General features: G+C 49.9%; 2 protein-coding genes across 2 annotated transcripts in view; one reads left to right on the forward strand and one right to left on the reverse strand.

The window, feature by feature from the left end:
• LOC116786250 (AF4/FMR2 family member 1-like) overlaps positions 1-9,956 on the reverse strand; it is a 28,318-nt gene extending 18,362 nt beyond the window's left edge. Inside the window, exons 1-4 of the mRNA XM_032686698.1 lie at positions 9,384-9,956; positions 8,106-8,111; positions 2,115-2,126; positions 1,200-1,241 (exon numbers count right to left, since the gene is read on the reverse strand). Coding sequence (XP_032542589.1) covers positions 1,200-1,234 — 35 coding nt within the window. The 5' untranslated portion in view covers positions 1,235-1,241; positions 2,115-2,126; positions 8,106-8,111; positions 9,384-9,956. The remainder of the gene's footprint in view (positions 1-1,199; positions 1,242-2,114; positions 2,127-8,105; positions 8,112-9,383) is intronic.
• Positions 9,957-13,831: 3,875 nt separating this feature from the next.
• On the forward strand, positions 13,832-22,359 carry NOCT (nocturnin). Its single transcript, XM_032685919.1, has 3 exons — positions 13,832-14,081; positions 19,143-19,412; positions 20,253-22,359. The coding sequence occupies exons 1-3, from the start codon at positions 13,898-13,900 to the stop codon at positions 21,086-21,088; spliced, it is 1,290 nt and encodes a 429-aa protein (XP_032541810.1). The 5' UTR covers positions 13,832-13,897; the 3' UTR covers positions 21,089-22,359.
• Positions 22,360-23,569: the final 1,210 nt, after the last annotated feature.

Consider the following 23,569-nt stretch of genomic DNA (forward strand, 5'->3'; position numbering starts at 1 on the left):
CTACAGAAGAGGCAGAGCTGCCTCCTCTCATGCTGAGGGGCTGCTCTTTAAAAGAAATAAGTTGTATCGCACTAGATGACATTTCTACTTCAGACCAGAAGGGTCTGCTGTCTACTGAAACACCCACTTTTTTAAGAGAAGCCTGTACCTTTTTTAATATAAGCCTCCACACACCTGTGGAGACACCATTTCTGCCCATCATTCCCCTGGCCAGGGAGGGTGTTTGTCAATCTGCTCTTCCCAGCTTTTGAAAACCTGGGCTATGCTGTAACTCAGAACACTGCAGAGTTCCCCCAGGCTCCCTGTTGGGAAGCCAGGCAGAAAGCCTCAGAGATCCACAGTCAGCTCAGGCCCCGTGTGGGCGGGATTGCCCCACATACACCAGGGAACCGGGGCTGTGCCGTGCGGGCCAAGGCAGGAAACCTTCCCCACAGGCACGGCCGGCACGGACTGAGGGCACAGACACACAGACACAGAGACACAGATACAGACACACACACACACAGAGACACACAGACACAGAGACACAGACACAGACACAAAACCACACAAACACACAGACACACACAAAAACACACAAACACACAGACACACACAAACACAAACACACACACACACACACACTCCCTCAGGGAGCGCCGCGGGGCCAACACTTGCTGCGAGAACTCCGCTCACGCCACAGAGACCAAAGACCAGAGAATGACTCAACAGAGATCTCTCCCCACACTGCCAAAGACAAGATCCACCACTGAGTTCATGGTGGTGGTAAACTTTTCCATGCTTCCTAGCTTTTCCCACTTCCTTCTGTTTTTCCTTTATCTCTCTCTGCCTCTCTTGGACTTAATCCAGTTGAGTTATTGGTTTGGACTCCAACATTTGACCTGGTTTCTCTCTTAATCTCGCTTTTGGGTACTTTGGAACTTAAAATCCTCCCCTCATTTAGGGACAGAGGCACACTTGGCCTCTCTGTACCTAAGCGGGTTGGAAGAGCAGGACGTCACCCAGGCCTGGGTCTGTCACAGAAGCCATGAAAACACCAGCATGCTCTGAAGCCACTCTCAGGGACATGACAATCCTGACTTACTCCTCCCCCTCAGGGATTATATTTCTTGCGTTGAGAAGGGGAGTATTTTTTTGAAACCATCTCGACATTTGTCACAGCACCTGGGAGGTCAAGATTACACCCAACGAATTCCTACCTCTCGTCGCTCTTCCCCTTGTCTGGGGGTTCCATTATGAGTCAGCCTCTCTAGAAGAGAAAAAACAGATACTCAGCAGGGAAGGGACCATCAGATAACAATGGTGCAAGCCACAGAAAGACACAGGCCACTACAGATGGGAATCCTGTCACACGCCCCCTCAGCCTGCAGCTGGAAAGCCTAAGGGACAGACACACACACTAAGAGGAGAGTATGGATCTGAAAGCAAATAAACATTTCATATTTATTCCCTCCTCAGAATCATGAAAACCATAACCTTGGCTGCTAAATTAACTGCCTTAAAAAAACAAGCTGCCCACTGGAATGGAAAAACAAAAGAAGGTGGCACAAGTAGGAAGTGTGTTCTAGAAGAAGTCATTCCAGCTTTCTTTCAACTTCTGTTGGATGGGTCTCACGTTGTCCTAACTTAGGCAGACAGAGATGCACACACACGGGACTAAACAGTGTGGGAGGGAAGCCTGCTCTGTCACCAGCTTATCCCTAACACGGCTATAAAGCCTGTGAGCAGCCAGCAGTGACATCTAGACATCTAAACAATCCAAGACTTTTGCAAATGCCTTTGACAGGACCAGGTTTGCAACCACTCTGATGCCCCATGGATTTCACGTTGTGTGCGCCTTATTAACCTGGCATTAATTTCTCCACAACACACAAATGCTTTAGCAACCAAGGTATGTTTAGTAACAGTCTTTCCTCCCTGATGTCCACTTGCCTGGCTGGACAATGTAGTTTGAATGGCTTTTCTTGTTCTACAAGCAACTGTTCTGTTCTTTGTTATTGCTTGTTATTTGTGCTTTTTGCTCAAAAAGCTTGAAACAGTTTGTTGCTGCACTCATTTTCAGTGATGTGTGTTGCATCTTTCCCTGCAGCTCCCCACAAACTGATGTTTCCGGGGACTCCAAGATGCCGAGGTTTTCCTTACCAGCTACTGTCCTATGCGACTGTACAGCCACCACCTACAGACGAAAGCAGGCACCCAAGTGGCCCTGATTGGAATTTTTACAGTGTTTTAGAGTGCTGTAGTTGACCAGACTGATTGCTGTATCCCTTAGCTGGATATAGTTGATCCCCCTTCTTTCTGCCTTTCTCCATCAAGCCACAGGCAAACAGCTGCTCTAATTGAACATGGAAGCTCCTTGGAAACTTGTCCCTTATGAACCCAGGTCAAGAGCCTCCCTTCCCTTCAACGCTGCCATCACTAACATTGACAGGGTGGGAAAAACTTGAAGTCCTTGCAAGCATTCAGTTCTTTGAAGGGACAGCTTGATGGACACTCACAGAAGACACTGGATTCATAGAACCATAAAACCAGAGAAGCATAGAATCATAGAACCATAGAATCACAAAATCATAGAACCAGAGAATGGTTTCGTTTGGAAGGGACCTTAAAATTCCAACCCCCTTGCCATGGGCAGGGACACCTTTTCCTAGGCCAGGTTGCTCAAAGCCCCATCGAGCTTGGCCTTGAGTTATTAAGAAATTCTGATGGCCAGTGTCATTAAATATATAAAATCTACATATTGCTTATTATAATGGCTTTGATTACTAGCACTGAAAAAATAATAAATCAAGAGCTTTGGATTCATTTCCGCAATTGAGGTTTTTCCACACAGGCTTTACCATCTTCCTCTGCAGTTACTGACTGCAACAGCTCAACTGTAATTATGACTAATCCCTGTGCCCAGAGTTGCTTTTGCCACAGATCTGATGTGTCTCCCCTCAACCATCTCTTTCTCAGCACTGGGACCTTTTGGCAGCACCCAGGCCACAACCAAGGGGGCTTTGCACTGCCAAAATCATCCTCCTTTATTAGGGATTCCATGGCTATCCTACTCCTCAGAGACACTTAGGTTTAAAGCTGAGGCAGCAGCAAGCCTTACCAGAACATTCCCCTCCACTTGAAATTAATTTGTCCCACTGCAGGCTGGATAATATTAATAATAAAAATAAATAAATTCCCTGGAGAGAAGATTTCTTGCAGAGACAATTGTTCTCAGCTTGCAGAGGCAGTAGCAAGAATCTGGATTTCAAGCTGTTCCTGCTGATCTACAGTGATGGAAGGCAGTGGAGACAAAAGTACCTGCCCTTTTTTCTCTCCCTTCCAGACAAGCAGGGAATTACCTTGCACAAACAGGCTTTCCAGGCAAGGAAGGACTCACAGACTGACAGTCCAGATACACACAGGCTTTCTGGACAAGGAATGCCTCACAGAGTGGTGGTCCAGATAGACAGAGGCTTTCCAAAGACTGAACACCTCACAGAGTGAGGGTCCAGATAAACACAGGCTTTCCCAACAAGGAATGCCTCACAAAGTGATGGTCCAGGTAAATATGGTATTTCTGGACAATGAACACCTCACAGAGTGAGGGTCCAGACAAACAGAGGTTTTCCAAAGACTGAACACCTCACAGGGTGAGGGTCCAGACAAACACTCGCTTTCCACACAACCAACACCTCTCGGAGCGAGAGCTGTGCTGTGATCCATGCGGCCGCACACCTCGCAGTGCTGCCGAGGGACGGGCTCTGCCCTTGGCAGGTGCCCGGTTGTCACCTGGATGTCACAATCACAGAACCCTGACGGGGCCCCGCCCACACGCCCCACTGGAACGGGGCAACTCGGCACTTCCCAACCTCAGGACACAGCATTATTGAGGCAGCAAAATGTCCAGAAGCCAAGATTACAACTGGCACGGCAAAGCCTTACAGTCACTGCAGGACAACAAGCTGCAGGACCTGCCAAGCTGCTCAGATTCATTTATGGCCCCAAAGCAAGAAGTTGATGTCAGCCACTCACTTTGCAATTACAGAGCACAATGAAAACCTTTTGGGCTTTGATGTTCTGAAAGGTCGAGCCTGGCATCTGCCCCATTGTGACAGGTGCTCTTTTGGTGCAAAGCTCGACCTCAACCCCAAAAGAAATCAGGAAGCTCTAATGCAGTTACTTCACACAGCACCTGCACGCCCTGATCCAGAAACTCCTGCTGTAGCACCAAGCCCAACTTTTGTAGTTGGTACTAACTTGGAAAGTCAACCAGTATTAACTCTGGATTACCAGCATTAAACACAAACAGAGCCCCCCCAACAGCTGCAGTCCCCAGTCCTGCAAACCTGACGGCTACAAGACAAGAAGCTGTCTTGTATTGAGTATTGCTGTCTTCCTGTCTTGCCTGAGTATTGATGGGGGGGAAACTTGAACCTTGTGTACCCAAGCCAAGAGCTTCCCTTCCCTTCAACGCTGCCATCACTAACATTGACAGAGTGGGAAAAACTTGATGTCTGTGCAGGCATTCAGTTCTTTGAAGGGACAGCTTGACGCACACTTGCAGAAGAGACTGGATTCATAGATCCATAGAAGCATAGAACCATAGAACTATAGAACCACAGAACTATAGAACCAGAGAATGGTTTTGGTTGGAAGGGACCTTAAAATTCCAACCCCCTTGCCATGGGTAGGGACACCTTTTCCTAGACCAGGTTGCTCAAAGCTCCATCCAGCCTAGCCTTGAATTATTAAGAAATTCTAATGGCCACTGTCATTAAATACATATAATGTACATATTTCTCATTATAATAGCCTTGATTATTAACACTGAAAAAATAATAAATCAAGAGCTTTGGATTCATTTCCGCAATTGGGGTTTTTCCACATAGGCTTTACCATCTTCCTCTGCAGTTACTGACTGCAACAGCTCAACTGTAATTATGACTAATCCCTGTGCCCAGAGTTGCTTTTGCCACAGATCTGATGGGTCTCCCCTCAACCATCTCTTTCTCAGCACCGGGACCTTTTCCTCCCTTCCAGACAAGCAGGGAATTACCTTGCACAAACAGGCTTTCCAGGCAAGGAAGGACTCACAGACTGACAGCCCAGATACACACAGGCTTTCTGGACAAGGAATGCCTCACAGAGTGGTGGTCCAGAGGCTTTCCAAAGACTGAACACCTCACAGAGTGAGGGTCCAGATAAACACAGGCTTTCCCAACAAGGAATGCCTCACAAAGTGATGGTCCAGGTAAGTATGGTATTTCTGGACAATGAACACCTCACAGAGTGAGGGTCCAGACAAACAGAGGTTTTCCGAAGACTGAACACCTCACAGAGTGAGGGTCCAGACAAACACTCGCTTTCCACAGAACCAACACCTCTCGGAGCGAGAGCTGCGCTGCGATCCGTGCGGCCGCACACCTCGCAGTGCTGCCGAGGGGCAGGCTCTGTCCTTGGCAGGTGCCCGGTTGTCACCTGGATGTCACAATCACAGAACCCTGACGGGGCCCCGCCCACACACCCCACTGGAACGGGGCAACTCAGCTCCCTTGTAGTAGGGAGCTCCCAAGTATTTCAAAACTGCCCCCTGCCCTCACAGAGGTACTGAAATCACCCCAGAAGTATCTTTTCATCACATTCTTGGATCTATTGCATTACTCTTTCACTGCCCTCACCTTGTCAGTCACTGAGTGCATCCCTACTTCATATAGAGAAACCAAGGATTAAATGTCACTTACACACCCTCAGCAGGAGCTCAGAAGGGTCCTGGAAAACTCACCAAACAGTCAAGGGATAATAAAACCAGTATTGCTTCAGATCACTGCCACCTTTTGAGCGTCTCTGTGGCATCAGCCAGCCCTGTAAGTCATGGGTTGCCTTCTCCATGCCGTACACGCAGGAGCAGGAGATGGAGGTGGCACCAGCTCCAAAGCCAGGTCTGAGCTGAACCCCAGCATGGTAAAGCACCAAAACAAGCCGAAGAGAAGTCAGGGGAGACTGACACATGGCAGTGAAGGGATTCAGAAGACAGCCCTGAGAGCCCCCTGAAGACAGCCATGCCAGGCAGAGCGATGCTTTTACCCTGCAGGGTTCAGCTTCCGACCATGACTTTCTCTGCAAATTCTCTTCTGGATTTAAAGCTACTAAAAGTCTATTAGGGAGAGCCTGCATCAATCCCCTGATATCCCTGGGATATAGGGGTGAAACTAGAACTTCTTTCAAAAAAAAGAAACCAGAACACAACGAATGCAAGAAGTTCAGCTGTTCTCCAAGGAAAACAGCAGCACATGCTCGCAGAGGGAAGAGTACCTCTCCACATCTAAAGCTGCCCTGAAAGAACAAAAATCTATTCCTAATTAAAGCTATGTTAGATGCACTACAAGTAGGGAATTCACAGAGGAATTTGCTGTTGAATAAGTATAACATCTTTGCAGAGTGAAAAGCCTATTCTAGAACAGTCCAGGTGGCCTTTGCCATGATTTGTTTGCATTACCTTGGCAAAGCAGCGCCCCTGGCACCCAGCTGGGGAGAGGAGACAGCCCAGCCAGACACCTGGGAAGCAGCCAGTTCCCAACCTTGGCCTTCTTGGCTGGGGGTTAGCAAAACCTCGGGCTTTGCGTACGCACCTGCCTGGAACCAGGGCAGAGGGGCCAGGGGCTGCTCAGCCATGTGCACCAAGGTGCCCTGAGGTCAGGGTGGCTGCAGAAAGAGCGAGAAGGCCAAAGCCCCACCCAATGCCTGGAAGGGAGCTTCCAGTTTGGTGTGTCTTGTGGCACTAAACCTGCATTATATGGGAAAACTGTTGTTTAAACATGTCTTAAAATGGCTTTTGGTGGTCTCTTTGCAAACACGTGCTTCTTCTTCCCAGCACCCCCCACGATCCTGAAGTGTTCTCATTGGCCCCTTTTAACCCTTTCCTATTGGTTGTTAACCCCTTCCTGTGATTGGGTGTTCCTGTAAGCCCCTTGAGACTTCTAATTGTTTACTCTGTGAATCCTCCTAAACCCTATAAATGTAACATCCCCAACAATAAACTCTCTCTTGCCTCCTCTCCACTCCCGGTGTGCTGTCTCTGTGCCAGCCATGGAGCCACGTGCATGGGGGGAAAAGGGGAGGGCACCTCTCCCCTCCAGGCTCAGGGCCTGAAGAAACCCCTGGCACTGGAGTTCCCTTTCCCCATCCTTCAAGACGTCGGAATGGTTCCTCAGATGGAGATGGAACTAGAACTGGGCCGCCCCACGTCGTGGGTGGGGAAAGAGATACAGAAGTGTCTGGCAGCACCAAGAGCTTCTCAGCCTGAATTCCAGGATTTCTCACTCCTGCTGGGGCCAGTCAGAGCTGGGCAAAGCCTCTGTGCTGGGGGAACACAGGGTGCCTGGTGTGATCGAGGGCAAAGCCCTCCCTGTTCCAGATCCCCGTCAGCCTGGTTATGAAAGCCACTGGGGGCACCTCCGGCACAGGGGCACTTGCATAACCAGGAGGGCCAGTGACGCAGGGCAGAGCTGGGTGCTGGCCAGGCCTGGATGCTGACCAAAAAGTAGGAGCTGCCCGCAGCCCTGCCTCCAGGCAGCCCAACCACTGCACTGCTACGAAGCACAACCCCCTGGGGAAAGTCCAGTCCCAGGTTTGGCTGCCAGCTCTGCCGTTCCAGCCCCTCTGGAGTTACAAATGTACTGGCTGGAAACTGATGACTGGTGGGTTTCTTTACTGAGGCACCAAGGTACCGTGAAACCAGGGTAACAGAGCTTGAAAAATAGAAGTTGCATTTATTTCCAAAGATGAACATTAGCATCGTTTCACCTGAGGATTGCAGTGCCCAGCCAAGGATCCTCAGCATCTCTATGTCTGAGAGTTCTCCATCAGTACCCATCACTTTGCTTTTCAAGAGGAGGCCGGAGAGTAGCAATGTAGCTTAGGACATAAATATCCCACATGGGATTTGCAGAGCAGCTTCCAAACTACAGTTAGTCAGATAGGAAAACTCTTGACTATGAAAACTCTGATATATGACTGTTTCGATCAGGCAGGGTGTAATCATTGCATCCCTTTCACTAGAAAACAGCTGAGCTTTGTTAAATGTGTTTGGAAGGAGGACACCGGATGGCCCCAAGGGCTACAGCAGTCAGGTGCAGTGTCCTAGTTAGAACAGCTGGGACCAGTTCATCACTGGATGGATGTAACCCAAAACTGTGTATTCTACAACCTTCCATGCCATTTCCCAGAAACTTATCAATGAACCATTTGCACCATCTGCCCATAGAGCCTGACTCCTCAGGCTATAAACTAGGTGTTAAGAGGCCTGCGAGATAGGAGGATGCTCTTGTCCTCACACCCTTTGTGGAGCTCCCTGCCCTGAGGGAAGTGCTGGGCATTCCTGCCTGAACTGGAGAATATATAATCTTGGAGTCTTGGAACTTTTTTAACCACTCATGGGATCCAGAGGAAGACTGCAGACCACCACTCTCAACCAGACTGCAACCACCACTTTTCAACCAGACTGCAATCACCACCCTTGACCAGACTGCAGCAGCACTCTCACCAACAGGTTTTCCCCTCTCCTTTTACTTTGGGCTCAGGGGGCCCAAAGAACACCACTCTGTTCATGCCCCAGGGTGCTGGGTTATACATTTGGGTTTTGTGGGTTAAAACCAATTGTTTGTCTGTATAATTGTACTTATTGTATTATTTTACTAAATTGTTATTCTGACTTATAATCTCTCTTTTGAGTTGAGTTCATTTCCCCTGCTGGTTTACCTTTAAACCAGCACATGCAGGGGGTCAGTCCCCAGGTGGTCCCTATTACACTTCAACCCTCAGTCTCAAGTCTGCTAATAAGCAACACAACCTGCACAAGCAACACACGTGCCAGATAGCCAGTGCTTGGGTGTGTTACAGGCCATACCATAGGCAGCAGGCAGAGATGCTCAACTTTAAAGCCAGGCAGATGTTCTCCACCCCAGACCTCAGCTGCCCAATGGAATGCATAAAGGGGAGGATCACAGGAATTTCCTTCACTGCCCCTTAGCAATGCCAGGGTGAGGTTCTATAACAAACTAATTCAGAACTGTACAAAACTAGAGTTAAAGCTCTCTAGTATGGCCCTTCTCGCTCTTCCCCTCTCCTCTCAGCTCAGGGTCATCATTCTGGCAAGCTGGAATTTCAGCCCCTGCTTGGAGGTTGTTTTGTTGATGCAGGGATCAAATACATCATTTTGTAATCTGCTGAAAGGGGGGGAAGAGCAGATCCCAGCCAGACCTCCCTGAGACAGGGAAAGAGCCCAAATACTGCATCCTTCAGGACACTAAACCAACCTCCTCCCAAGAGAGCTCTGTTCACACCTTGAAGGAGAAGGCAAGAAAGAAGGAATAAAAAATGATGCTTTTGCCAAGAAAACTGTCCTTACCTCAGCCTAAGATACCCCGAGGCAGTCATTGGGAAGGTGGATGAATCTTCAGCCCCTTGGAGCACATGGCAGAGAGCAGCCCTTGCAGACCCCCTCTGAATGGGCAGCATGGAAGACCAGCAGCAATGAACTATTGGGCAGCCCCAGACCCACTCCTGCTGCCTCTGCATGTCTGTGTGCCAGGAACGGCATCACCACCAGAAGCTCCACACGGGCAGCACTTCCACTGATTTGGGCTCTGGAAAAGTTGTGCAAATCCCAGGCTTTTCAGTGGTGCTCACTTCACCTGCCCCCTGTTTGCCTCAGTCTCTCAGTAGAGGCAGGCAAACCACTCCTACATCACTAAGTGTTCCAGTTCTTTCCAGCAGGCCAAGAAATGGCAGCCCTGCCAGGCCTCACAGAGCCTGACCTTTCTAAAGACTCCTAAAAATCATGTCACCATCTGTAGCACCATCATTGTATCTCAGAGGCTACAGCCAGGTCACAGTGACATCCTAAATGGATAATGTGCCCATTTCTGTTTCTCAGAAGGCAGACTGAGGGTTAAATGGAAATATTTGCTAAATGTGCTAAATGGAAGTGAATGATCCTCCCCTTCCTCAGGTACAGGGGAACACTGTAGCCCAAGTGGCTGCAGTGGCTCCAGAGAGAGGTGGAAGTCTTGGAAACTTTGATTCCACGGGCAGACACCTCTTAGACAGACACCTACTTCCAGAAATGAAGTACTCTATTTAATCATCTGCACTGTAGTGTGCATCCATATCTGAGATGAATATACATGCATGTTTCTTTCACAGGATGTCAGAAGTGTCACTATCATTCCCTCTCTCTTCCTCAGCCGTGTGGAACACTTTGCCATCTGCTGTCCAGACTTAATGCTACTCATTTCTCAGTGAGACAGATATTGGGTTCAAGTGGCAAAGCTCCCCCTTCTGAGATGCTTTAGTGACTGAAACGCTTGAAAAATCAGAGCTGAGTGCTTTGGAAACTCAGTTAACTATGGCAAGGCTGCCTGTTTTAAACATACAAATTTCTGCCCTTTTGTCACCTCAGGTGAACCTGTTTTGGGGCAGCCTCCCTCAAAACTACTGTGATCCCCACATCTGCCACCGAGTTCTGTTTCCCAGCTTCTTCCCAGGTGCCCAAAACCAAGATGAGGCAGGGAAGGGAGAGGACGTAAGCATTCCCAGCCCTGCGGCTCGGGGAGGGAGGAAGACCCACAGCAGGGTGATGGTGGGGAGGTGAAGGGTTCCTGGTGCTGTGACAGGGGACCTGATGGTGCAAGTCATCCCAAAGGAATGCAGCCAGCAGCCCAGGCGATGGCATTTCTCATGGGAGAAGCAAGAAGGTGTTGGGATGCACGTGCACCCTGAAGTTCAAAAGCACCACACTCACAGCCATCTGTGCTGCGCAGAGTCAAACTGCCATAGTTTTTTTCCTGTTAATCCACTGTGACACTTCAGTGACTACTGTCCAGCTCCCTTGAGATGGTAATTTCCTTTTTAGAGCATGCTTTTCCAAGCTGAAAACGTTGGCAGTTAAAGCAGCTGTACCAAACACAGCACAAACACTTCCCTGATGTAGGGATGACCGGTTGGGAGATGACTAACCAAGGATGTGGAAGGATTATTATCCTCAGACCATTACTAATCCCAAGGAAGTGGAGTTTGTGGAAATCATTGTTTTTACTACATGCTGGAAAAACTTCAGTCATAGCTGTATTTTTTAGTAACACCCTGCTGGACCTGGGATTTCCACAGCATTGGAAAAGGATTAACAATCTGTCCAGCATGTTTGAAACATCAGCATCTCCAGGGTAAGAACAGGTCAAAAAGCTAAGGAAAAAGCATTTCTCACAGCCTATGCACCCTTTGACCCGGACCCCTTCTCTCCATTTGCCCACTGTTCCCAGCTAGTGGAAACATCAGTCAGATGCACATGGGACAGCTGAGATCATTTTCCAAAGAAACCTTTTTCTCTAAGTCACATATACATTTAGTTATTTATAAGATTAATTGCATCTTCTGTGTATTTTCAAAAGGATTTTATTTTCCGGGAAGGCTATTAGGACCATTCCCAAGGGATGCCAAGCAAACAATGATTCACATATTGGAGCTAAATCACCACTCTTTCCCAAATCTGGGAACAGAGCGGTATGCCCAGAAAACAGCCCTGTGCATCATCAGTAACTTTTGTTTCTTTCACACCCGCCTTTGTTACTGTCACACTGGCTTGGTCACACTCGGCTAAAGAAAGCTGGCACTCGAAAGAGCAGGGAAAAGCACATTCAGTACAGCGGGAAGAAGGAAATCTTCTGTCTTTCCTCCTTGGAGATTGCACGAGGAGGTGGTTTGGCCTCAACCCAGCTACTTGAGTCATCAGAGAAATGAAATGAATAACAAACATATTGTACCACCAGTCATTAGCTACTTAGGGACTGCTGAGCTCTCTGGGCAACAAGCAGCTCCGGGAAATCTGCTGGAACTGGAGGTGAGGAGGACGAGCAGCCAGCCCTGGGCGAAACCCAAGGGTTTTCCCATGGGGCAGGAGAGCAGAATGAAGAGCCATCAGGCTAAGAGGCACCTGAACGGCAGAAAATGCGACAGGAGCTGAGGACTTGGAGCTCAGAGATGGGCCCACAAAGCCATCAGCTTCCCTGCCACCAAGCCTCTAATCTGTCAGTGACAGTGTGACAGATAATGCAGCAAAACCCAGGCTGCCTATTCCTTGGACCACTGCCGGGAGGTATTTTCTTTGTCAAATCTCACCAGAAATGGCAGGGCCATTAGACTAGCTCATGAATCACCAACCACTCTTTCCTTCTAGAAGGGTCTTGTCTTCTAGAAAGGGAGGGAAAAGCTGGTTACAGATGATCTTACAAAAGAAGCATGGAAATAAACTCTTAATCACAAGTTTGCCCTTCTGATAAGGGTGTCCAGACTTGAGAGCAGACAAGCCCAGTCAGGTGCAGAGTCTGGTTAGCAAGGAACCAGGGCTCCCAGTCTTGCACGGCAGTCAAGCCTCTGTCTCTTTCATGCATATTTAAAGCAGAGAGGATATGAATCAGAGCACAGAGATCTTCAAGGAGTGGTCCGTGTGTCTGAAAGCAGAGAAATCCAAGCTCCAGCCTTTCCCTTCAAGGCTCTCCAGCTGCCTTGTCCTGTGCTCTCAGCGTTCCCTTTTGAGCACAGGCAGCACGGCCGCTTCATTTCACAGAAAACAAAACTGAAGAAGTTAGCAGGGTACTAAGTACCTATCCACTGTTTAACTATCTTTCTTAGTTTTTTCCTTCACTTAAAATCATTTAATCATTAGAGCATTTTGCTTAGGGAGGGCTAGATGAGCCTACCCAGAGCCAGGTGGAAATTTAAGCACCAAGATCTAAGACCCACCTTTGAAACTGCAGCTGCTCTACACACGTCCCAACTTACTTTCTTTTTGAATAGAAAAGCAGCATAGACAGAACAACACTATCAGTAGAGGGTTTGTGAGACTACCACCACCCATGCTTTGATAATCGAAATAAAAAGAAATGAGGAACAAAGACAGATGGATAAAATTACACATGAGAAATGACAGAATTAGCATAAGCCTCGGGGGATGATATCAGGGTGAGATCAGTCAAGAGCCAAGAGGGTTCAAAGCAACAAAATGGCACAAGAATAACAGAATTACAGAATATGCTGAGTTGGAAGGGATTGATAAGGATCATCGAGTCTAACTCCTGGCCCTGCACAAGACCATCCCCAAGATTCACACCGTGTGCCCGAGAGCATCGTTCACACACTTGAACTCTGTCAGGCTTGGTGCTGTGACCACTGCCCTGGGGAGCCTGTTCCAGTGCCCAACCACCCTCAGGGTGAAGAACCTTTTCCTGATATCCAACCTAAACCTCTCCGACACAACTCCAGCCCATTCCTCGGGTCCTGTCACTGGTCACCACAGAGACGAGATCAGTGCATGCCCCTCCTCTTCCCCCTCCCGCGGGAGTTGTAGACAAGGCACCAGACCCAAAGCTCTAAGAAATGAGAGGGAGACACAGAGGGAGCGACGCACGAAGAGCACCAAGCTCCAGCTCCCCCCGTGTGACGCCCCCGGCCGGGGGGGGGCGGGGCCGCCCTGACGCCCCTGAGGGGGCGCGCGCCCCTCGCTGACGCGCAAACCTCCGCCGGGCCACACCACTCCGTGGCCATCGAGGGGGGGGGATGCGGCGGGACGCGCCCTACCCGCGCAGCGCCCGCCGCGGCAGCGGGAGGTGTGGGATGGCGGCTGGAAGCGCCGCCCCGCCGCTGTGCGCGGGCGGGCTCGGTACAGGCGGCGGCGCTGGTGGTGCGGTTTTTTTTGCTGTGTGTCCCCACCCCCCCGCCGGGGGCGGGTGGTATGTGCCGGATGTGCCGGCCGCGCCGCGCGCCGCCGCCTCTATAAGCGCGGGCGCCGGGCGGGCGTGGGAGCTGCTGCTCCGTCGCTCCCGTCCGATCCCTGACGGTCGCGCCCCGTCCCGCCAGGAGCATGTTCCAGAGCCCCGCACGCTGCCTCTGCTCGGCGCTGCCCGCCCTCTGCTGCGCCCCCGCCGCCTCGGCCTCCCGCCTGCCTCTGCCGCCGCGGCCCCGCGCCCCGCCGCCGCCCCTCGGCCCCGCTGCCCCGCGGGCAACAACGGGCGGCCCGCCCGCCCCGGGGGCGCCGCCCCGCACAGGTGGGTACCGGGCGGGGAGGTGCGGGGCTGCCCCGCGGAGCGGGTGCGGGAGCCGCGCGGGGCCTCACTGTTGGGACAGGGGCGCCTGGGCTCTCCTGCCCGCGGCAGCCCCGGCCCTGGTGCCTTCGCCAGCCGCCTCTCTGGGCGTTGGGCCGGCCCTGCGGCTCTAAGGCAAAGGCCGCGGCGCTCGCTCGCTCGGTGTGAATGGGCGACATCCCGCAGAGTCGCGACAGGCGGTGCCAGGCATCGCGCCGGTGCTGCAGGGGGTTGTGGCTCGGTGTCACTCAGCTGGGTGACAGGGCACCCTCGGAGTAAACCCGGCTGGAGTAACCTGCCCGGTCACCCAGGGCGGCAGTGTCCTTACACCGCTCTCGAGTAGCTGAGGTGTTCTCTCCCAGCGTTGCACTCTGTGTAGAATGAGCTTTGACTCACAGTGGTTTGGCTTTTTTTACTGGAGGCAGTGTGTGGGAAGAGCCCGGGTTACTTTCCTGCGGGCAGCAGCAGCAGCGATGCCGGCCCATCAGGTTCCTGCTTGCCTGCGCCGTTAAATAATTGCGCCCTGTTCCTCGTTCCCCGAATGAGACTTGGAAAGTGCCCACACGTCCTTGGGTGCCCGGGAGGACAACACCTTGGCATGCACCCCGCTCCCTCCCCTCTGCTCGCTGACCCGTGGCCAGACTGGGAGCGGGGCGGTGACGCACCCGCTGGAGCCCTGCGGTTCGGATTCAGCCCTAAGCCATGCGTGTTGACGAGCGTGTCTGTTGGGAGGGACCTTAAAGGTCATCTCGTTCCAGCCCCGCTGCCGTGGGCAGGGACACCTCTCACTAGACCAGGTTGCTTAAAGCCCCATCCAGCCTGCTCTTGAACGCTTCCAGGGAATGGGGCAGCTGCAGCTTTTCTGGCTAATATATTTGCAATATCTGAGGCTGTGTTACATGCCTGGTGTGCTGGAGATCCACTTTTTCCTACTGTCGTCAACCAGGATTGGGGTGAAGTGTGTTCATTCCCTGCTGTTACAGGGGAGGTATAAAAACCAGGGTGGGGCAGGTTGCTCCTATTCCTCGTGTTGAAACCAGGCCAGGATACCATATGGCAGGATTGAAGCTTCATGGCACTACTGGGAAGAGGAGCATATGTGCCTGAGAGCTGGCAGGATCGAGCTCATGATTAAAGCACTCATGAGGAAAAAGGTTTCCAGAGCTTGTGCCAAGCAGTGATTATGTATATTACTGGAAGCAGGATTTGAGGTTCATTCTTCTTTCTGGTGTTGCCTGTTGAGAAACAGGCAGCACCTCCCTTGCTGTGATGAGCTCTCATCACTGTCCCAAACAAGGCTGTAGGTGTAGTATGATACTCAGTAGCATAGGATTTGTCACATGGGGATGCCACCTGTAAAGTTTTTCCTAGAATTGGGGTTGCAGGGAGGGCACCTCTGGCTGCTGCTGGCCTCCTTGGCTGTGGAGGCTGATTCAGTTACAGGCCACGCTGCGGGTATGGTGGAACCATTCACCTGGCAGTGAAATCCAGGTGGTAAATGGGTTGGGGCTTTTGGCCAAAAGCAGTGCTGGGAGGTAGGACATGAAGGGAAGTGAGAATGCTGTTCACCTTACGCAGAAGGTCAGGGCCCTGGCTTCAATACCCCTCTGCAGCCCTCATCTTTGAAGCAAAGTTAGTAAAATAAAAGTCTCGGGTGTCTCATTGCCTGAGATCCTAGAAGTTCGTCTCTTCTGTGCTGGATGATGCTTACACCCTGTTCTTAGGTTTAATGAGCAGTTTGAATTCTTCCTTTGCCCTTATTGTGCTGAGGTACCACCTTTGCTGAGAGGAAGGTGCTTTTTGATTTTAAGCACCTTTAAGAGTAGTTGCTGAGCTGGTGTTACCTATTACATCACACCAAGAGAATCACTTCCATGTTCACTTCCCACTGCTGTAGTTTGAGCTCAGGAGTCTGCTTGTTCCTCTGCACACACCAGCACCACAGTGTCACAGCACACATTATCCCAGCAAGTTACAGGTCACTTAGCTTGGACTGTAAGGTTTTGAAATGGTGACCTTGTACTTGCCTGGCTGCTGTGGACATGTTCAGTGTTGCAGAAATAACAGAATGGATTTTTGTGTTTGGAGTTTCCACGTTCAGGTTGCTGCTCTGGCTCCTGTTCTGCAGAACAGCTCAAACCGTGCTGTGGTGGTTTCAGCACACTGGGGACAAAGAACATGTGCAGATCAGCAGTCATCTTAAGCTGAAGTCTTCCCCCAGGAGCCCCCTTTCAGCCAAGAACTCTCTATCCACCTATACTAGGACTGAAAGTGTTTGATTTACAGTCCAGACCTTCTTTCACCCAATCTTTCCTGGGCCCTCAAAAGCTCTTTTTTCCTGCCTGACACATGACTGACTTTAAAAGCTGTCAGATCTGTGCAGCTGGGCCATAGCACATCCAGAGCAGGTTAAGCTGTGCCTTATGCCCCAATAAAGAGCTGGATACCCCATGATCCTGGGGATGATGAGATTTAGACAGTACTCTGGCTTTGTTTGCAGCTTGGCAGGTGGGTGGCTGAACTTGGCCTGCGTCCTGCTGTAACAGATGTAAGCTGCTCAGGGCTTTGCCTGTAGACCTTTGGCTCCAGCTGCATCGCACCTGCCTTGGCTCTTTCAACATCATCCCTCTGATTCAGGTCAAACCACAAGCAGCCTAAGCTCTTGCTTATTCCTTTGGAAAAGCCCTATGTTGGTCATGTTCATCCCTGCCGAGGCGGGGGCTGTACAGAAGGATGTTTGGGGTGTAGGGCTCGTGGCTGCACCCGGCTGCTGACGGCATCCCTGATGTAGCAGAAAACACCATGTGCTTATCTCCAGTTGCAGCACTTAGCTATGGCTTGTACCTACCCTAAAAGTAGGTGAGTGGCTCCCTGTGCAGCTTCTATTAAAAGCTCTGTTGATTTCCTTGGTTTTCTGCGTGGCTGCCTGGCAGCCAGGGTAGTGTGTAAGCTGGACCCTTCTGTAACCAGCACAGAGCATGCTTTGGTTCCTGATCCCCATCTCCTCACAGCCATGTCAGGGTCCTGTGCTTAGGGATTTCATGTTTCCCTCACTATTAAATGGCATTTCTTCTACTTGCAGCAGTACTTTCCTTTCTGATAAGAATTCTAAGACTGCAGAAACTGAAACACTTTACACACAGTTTCCCTAGAAAGACATTCATGCTTATGAACGAATTCAAGCTCACACCTCAGTTGAGGAACTCCTGGTACTTTAAACTTTAACTGAAAGGATGGAGATGGGGAGAAGTGTCCTCCATCCAATCTAAGGTCCCAATTTACAACTTCCTTAGAACTGTTAAGACGCACTGTTCCATGGGCTTACAAAACACATGTTAAGTGGTTTTTAGTGTCTTTGAAAGTATTCGTTTTGCTAAATACAAAGACAGGAGGCTTCTACTGCAGAGTGTTGCTTTTACTCCTTCTGAGTGTGTTTGTTGAACTGTTAGGGATTCCATCTTCCTGCCTGCCCCTCTAGCCTGTCATTACTGTATATCTGTCACCAGCTCTTACAGCTGGTAGTGCTGTAGTTCAGTCTGAACGTGTGTGTGGAGTAGCCCCCTAAATCTGCTGCAAGATGTGAGCATGAGATGACATCCTCTTCCTCTTCCTTTTTTAAGTAACTCAGCAATACAACTAAACTTGCTTAAAAACCACTGTGGACCAACAGCAATGCAACACCGAAGTTCTTTTGCCCAAGATTCCCTTTTCAAAATGCATCCAGAGTAAATAAGTTGAGACAACAACAAAACTCGGTCAGCGCTGCCTCTTGTGCAAGTTGCTGTGATGCAAACACTGCCCTTCCTGCCCGTGTTTGAAGGGAAGCAAAGTGTCCTGGCACACTTGGGCAGAGTGCTGAGCATGGAAATGTGCAAACACAGCCTCTTTCCAAGAGCTCCCTACGTGTTTTGGCATTTTCTGAGAAAGGGTTGGAGAGCTCTTAGGGCATGCACTGTGTAGGAACATCACAAACTGTCCAAACTCCCCCACAACTCCCCCGAAGGCCAGCCCTTGATGCTGTCCCGTGTGTGTGCCCTAAGCAAAGCCTTGGAGTGTTTGTGGCAGTGGAGTGGTACTGCTTGTGCTCTTGGGAAATGGGAGAAGGAGGTATTTCACAGCACAACAGGCATGAGGGCTGCTGGCTGAAAGGAATGGGTGGCTCTGCTCCCTGACCCTCCTAAGGGAAGAGGGCTGCAGTCACCTCCTGTGTGTAAGCCAAAGGGCAGAACTGAGTGGGGACACACATGCACCCTCCCCATGGCAGCCGTGACCTCACCTGGGATGGGGGGACCTCCCTGCAGGAGACATGGGGCTGGGTGAGGGCTGACTGCCTTAGGGGGAGAGCTGGGGACAGCTTCTTGTGTGCAGGAGCTGGACAGATTGCTCTCTCCATTGCACATCCTAAGGCTTAAGCCAACAGAAGCATCTGGCTGCTTCACGCTCATGAAAACATTGCTGCGAAAGCAGATAAAGCTGTGATCAGGGATCCCTATTAAATATTAACCCAAGGGAATGAGTCACCCTGCTTGCTGCTCTGCAGGTAGGAACCCGCAGGCTGTAGGCATCCCAAATCAGGACGAGGTACCGGGTCAAACAGTGTGTCTGTCATCTCCATCACAGGCAAATGCTGCACACAAAATGAGGAACAGACAGCATTTGTCTACCTGCTGGGCTCTCTCCTCTCTGAGCAAGGGAAAAGTGTGCTCTATTCTGTTTCCTACAATGCATGCAGAGTTAATCTTAGCCCTACTATTATGGACAAAAGACTCCTTTCTTCCCTAAAAAGACCAGCCTGATGTTCTAAGCCAGGCTGTTTGCATGCTGCAGAGGTGAGCAGCCCCTGATGGCAGGCAGAACATGATGAGACTGGACAGGACTAACCCTACCTCTGCATCCTTCATATTTTGTCTCAGCTTCAGGAACAGGCTCCTGCACAAACCACAAATTCCTGGCACTGTAACAAGGCAGCCAAGTGATGAAAAGAGCCAAGGTGGACATCTCTTAACAGCAGTTTTTCCTTTCCAGTGTGTTCCATGGGAAACAGCACCAGCCGGCTCTACAGCGTGCTTGCCAAGACGCTGAGCAGCGGTGCCGTGTCCCAGCACCAGGACTGCCTGGAGCAGCTAGACCCAGCACGGCTGGATCCTATAGACCCCAAGGATTTGCTGGAGGAATGTCAGATTGTCCTACAGAAACGGCCGCCCCGGTTCCAGAGGAGCTTTGTGAACCTGAAGAAAAACGCTGCCAGCAACCACCGCCCTATCCGGGTCATGCAGTGGAACATCCTTGCCCAAGGTATGACCTTGAGACCAAGTGCAGCGCCCTGGCAGAGCAAAGGGAGAGGTGAACTACATGAGGTACAACTGGCTGAGGGCCAGAGGGAGTATTCTGAGCACTTAAAATAGGGGCTTTCCTTCTGTCCTGTAGGAAAGGAAAAAGGGTCTCTCCTTACAGCTGTGATGCCAAAGGTAGTCCTGGATTCCTGTCCTAGCTGAACACAGTGTATTCAAAAAGACCCATCAGTTTTTAGGTAGTTTTTAACCCCCAGAAAAGACTCATCCTTCCCTAAATTTTATTCTTTGTAAACCTCGTCTAAAGCTTTCTTATTAGTTTATTGGTGAATTATCCAGGAATTTAGATCTGCTATGAGAATTCTTAATGTTTCAAAATAATTTTACCTTTTGGTTATAATAATTTTTGGTATTTTCAAATCAAGGCTGTAAATTGACTTATGCAACAGTCTCATCTTAAAATCTTTTGGGATGGGAAGTCCCCCCATAGGGATTGCTTTAACAATCTGCAGTTAAGTCACTCCTATCCCATTGCATTTTATTTTTAGGCTTAAGCTGCAGCAGCCACATGTGAAAGTACTTGCCACAGCATAGGGGGAAAAGGGAGAGGAAGTCTTGTATCTGTAAAGGGAACTTAATTTTTTTGGAGTGACTCCAGTGGTTTGAGAAGGGGTTCTCACACCCATTGGCAAACCTGGCACCCCTAAAGTCACCAGCTACTGCTAAAAAGCCCATGACCTGCATTGTAAACTGATGCACCTCTGGCCTCTGCCAAACCTGGAGGACAGCCTGCTGGAGCCATCAGTAACTTCCTTTTTTCTCTCCCCATCCCTGCTAATTTCAGCTCTCGGGGAAGGTAAAGACAACTTCGTTCAGTGCCCCATGGAAGCTCTGAAATGGGAGGAGAGGAAGTGCCTCATCCTGGAGGAAATCCTGGCGTATAAGCCCGACATCTTGTGCCTGCAGGAAGTCGACCACTACTTTGACACGTTTGAGCCGCTCCTCAGCCGACTGGGCTACCAGTGCACCTTCTTCCCGAAGCCGTGGTCGCCGTGCCTGGATGTGGAGCGGAACAACGGGCCGGATGGCTGCGCCTTGTTCTTCCTCAAGGACCGCTTCGAGCTCGTCAACAGCGCCAACATCCGCCTGACGGCCATGAAGCTGAAGACCAACCAGGTGGCCATAGCGCAGACGCTGAAGTGCCACGAGACGGGGCGGCTCTTCTGCATCGCCGTCACCCACCTCAAGGCCCGCACCGGCTGGGAGAGGTTTCGGTCCGCGCAGGGCTGTGACCTCCTCCAGAACCTGAAGAACATCACCCAAGGGGCAAAGATCCCCCTGATCGTCTGCGGGGACTTCAACGCGGAGCCGACCGAGGAGGTCTACAGGGAATTCTCCAACTCCAGCCTCAATCTGAACAGCGCGTACAAGCTGCTGAGCCCCGACGGGCAGTCGGAGCCCCCGTACACCACCTGGAAGATCCGGCCCTCAGGAGAGTGCCGGCACACGCTGGATTACATCTGGTATTCCCAGCACGCCTTGAATGTGAACTCAGCCCTGGGCTTGCTGACTGAAGAGCAAATTGGACCCAACAGGCTGCCATCGTTCAATTACCCCTCGGATCACCTGTCCCTGGTGTGTGACTTTAGTTTTAATCAAGACCCTGACAGGCTGCTGTAATGTGGAATTGGAATGCCACTAGGTATTGCAGTGACTGAACTCACCACTATTTTATTTTAGAGAAGACTTTTGAAGCTGGAAGCAATTGGAAGATGAGGAAACACTGTTGTTGACTAAACATTATTTCGGGCACTTGTTTGGTGTTATGCATGTCCTTCAGCCCTCATTAATGTGGAGCCTTTGAGGGAGGAAGAAAGAAGCCAGTGTTCTCATCGTGGTCTTCTTGCCATGTCAGGGTTTGAAAACCAGAAGGCAAATGAGCTTTATCCTTTCACTAAGCCCCGTTTAAGGATTTAATCCTCTAATGAATGTGGAGGCCTTAGTACTTAAATCACTTGTGTTTGTAAAACAACTTGCCCTGACAGCATGCTAATTTTATTTATTTCCTGTTAAGCTTTTTTAAGTACCAAAGGGAATGAGGTTCCAACTGCCCAGTGAGATTCTCTTAAATCTTTTTCTGTTGCAATACGAAGGAAGTTTAATGCAGATTAGACAAGAAGAAATCTAAGCTCATACTGGTGTGTGGTCTTCTCATTTTCACATGACCTGAAGTGATGAATTCATTGGAAGTGAATGGGTAGTGGTGCAGTGTGAGGAAGGGCCCCTCCAGTAAGAGCAGGTGAGGAAATAGAGGCTAACTATAACCTGGAGTAATACCCTCACTTTTCCAGAACAATGTGCATGTGTCTATTACACACATACAGCCTGTAGGTAAATGCACTGGTACCTTTGTCTCTTCTGTGCTTCCCTCTGGAGGGCACAGCTAACCAGGGAGTATTTCTTCCTCTGCTTCAAGTATTACTTTTCTAAATGGTTTAAATTTGTAGTCTTGTCAATCTTGTTTCAGTAAAGGGCCAATCTTAATGTTGAAAGATTTTATTTATCTTCAGAAATCTAAAGCTACACTGGAACCTGGTACAAGATAAAATTTATTTATTGACAAAAGTTGGTTTGAAATCATGCAGTGGCCCAGGGGAACTCTGGCCAAGCACCTGGGCTACAACAGAACTGTGTTAGTATAGTAACTCATGTGATGCTCATTGGTATGACATAGGAATTGCATATATGGATTGTAAATATGCCACTATGCCAGAAAATGCCATAGGGAGAGAGAAGGGAACAGAGACAGCAGTTGGGGTTGGGCTGACATTTAGATAGTTGAGAAAGATGAGTCAGGGCAAATAAAGCAGTACTTCCATGTAAAGTAGGGTACATAGTAACTCTTAAATGTTCCATGTGTTTATTAATAAAAGTCTTTGGAAAAAAAGTAATGTCTCTGCTGCTGTCTTTCTCATGTCCCTGTCCAAGGTTCCTGTTCCCAAGTAAGTGACCGGTCTCAACTAGTTGGAGCTTCAAGTCATTGGTGATGCCTCCTGTTCCAGACCTCTTCCCCCACCCCACAGTCCTGATCTCACAGGGTGGCAGAGCTGCTTTGCCTTCACAGCATGTGCTGTTTCTCCAAACTGAAATGCCCAAATTCCACAGCAAATCCGTAGGGAAGGGAGTTACCTTTCGCTGTTAAGCTGCTCTCTCCCCTAGGTAAAGATGAAGCCTACAGTCAGTATTACTGTAAATATTACCATTTCCAGCAATTGTGTGGAGCTACAAACCTGACCAGTCCTGCAAAGCAGAGGGCAAATATCCCTCCCTGAGAGCTGCTCAGATGCCTGGCAGGGCTGGCTCCCCACAGCAGGCAGCTCAATTTGTCACCTTATTTTAAAACCTAATTTGAAGAGCAAGAAGTGCCACAGCTATGTGCTTTACACAGCCCATAAATTACTGTACTTGCATTGCTGATAAGTGAAGTACAGAGTCCGGCAACTGGAAGTCCCAAATTCCTACACAAACACACTCCCTTGTCAGGCAAACAAGTGAAGTGCTGGTGCAGGGCTGTAACACACACTGCACGTGTTCCTGGCCCTTGAAAGATGAGGGCAATGATCTGCTTCCACACAGAGGCCCCTTTAACCAGCCTGGGGTTTATGTGGATTTGAATTTCCCCAGAATGAAAGGATTTTACAACCAAGGGGATAACGTCCTTGGTGAACACTTTTACCAGGCAGATGGGACATGCCACCACCTCCTTCAGCTGGAACTTCAGAAAGAGCAAATTGTGTCCCTGGAAGCCACAAGGGGTGGCTCTTTTGGGGGAGATTTTGAGCCAGAGATGCAATGCTCCTAATGCCCCACAGGAAGGCAGACCTTGGAGCATCCCTGCCATGAGCATTTCACACCAACTAGACTGTGACAGCTTCCTTTTCCTGGTGCTGGCTGCCCTCAATTGCTCTCTGAGGGGGTGAGATGCAATCCTTCTCCTTTAGGATTATCTTCTCTTAGGACCTTCCCTCAAATGATCTTGCAAGAAGGAGAAAGAATACAAGTGCCCATTAACGGAGGTATGTAGTCATCTGTAGCTAAGCACTTCTGAAAGCAACACCACAAGGCAGACATACAAGATGATACCTTTAATAGGTCAAATCC

This window comes from Chiroxiphia lanceolata, chromosome 4 (genome assembly GCF_009829145.1).
Source record: "Chiroxiphia lanceolata isolate bChiLan1 chromosome 4, bChiLan1.pri, whole genome shotgun sequence".
Taxonomy (NCBI): Eukaryota; Metazoa; Chordata; class Aves; order Passeriformes; family Pipridae; genus Chiroxiphia; species Chiroxiphia lanceolata.

Excerpts from the sequence above, each read along its gene's own strand:
- NOCT (XM_032685919.1), top strand. The coding sequence starts at position 13,898 with ATGTTCCAGAGCCCCGCACGCTGCCTCTGCTCGGCGCTGCCCGCCCTC. Across the intron at positions 14,082-19,142 it reads GGGGGCGCCGCCCCGCACAG|TGTGTTCCATGGGAAACAGC; the intron begins GTGGGTACCGGG and ends TTTCCTTTCCAG. Across the intron at positions 19,413-20,252 it reads GTGGAACATCCTTGCCCAAG|CTCTCGGGGAAGGTAAAGAC; the intron begins GTATGACCTTGA and ends TGCTAATTTCAG.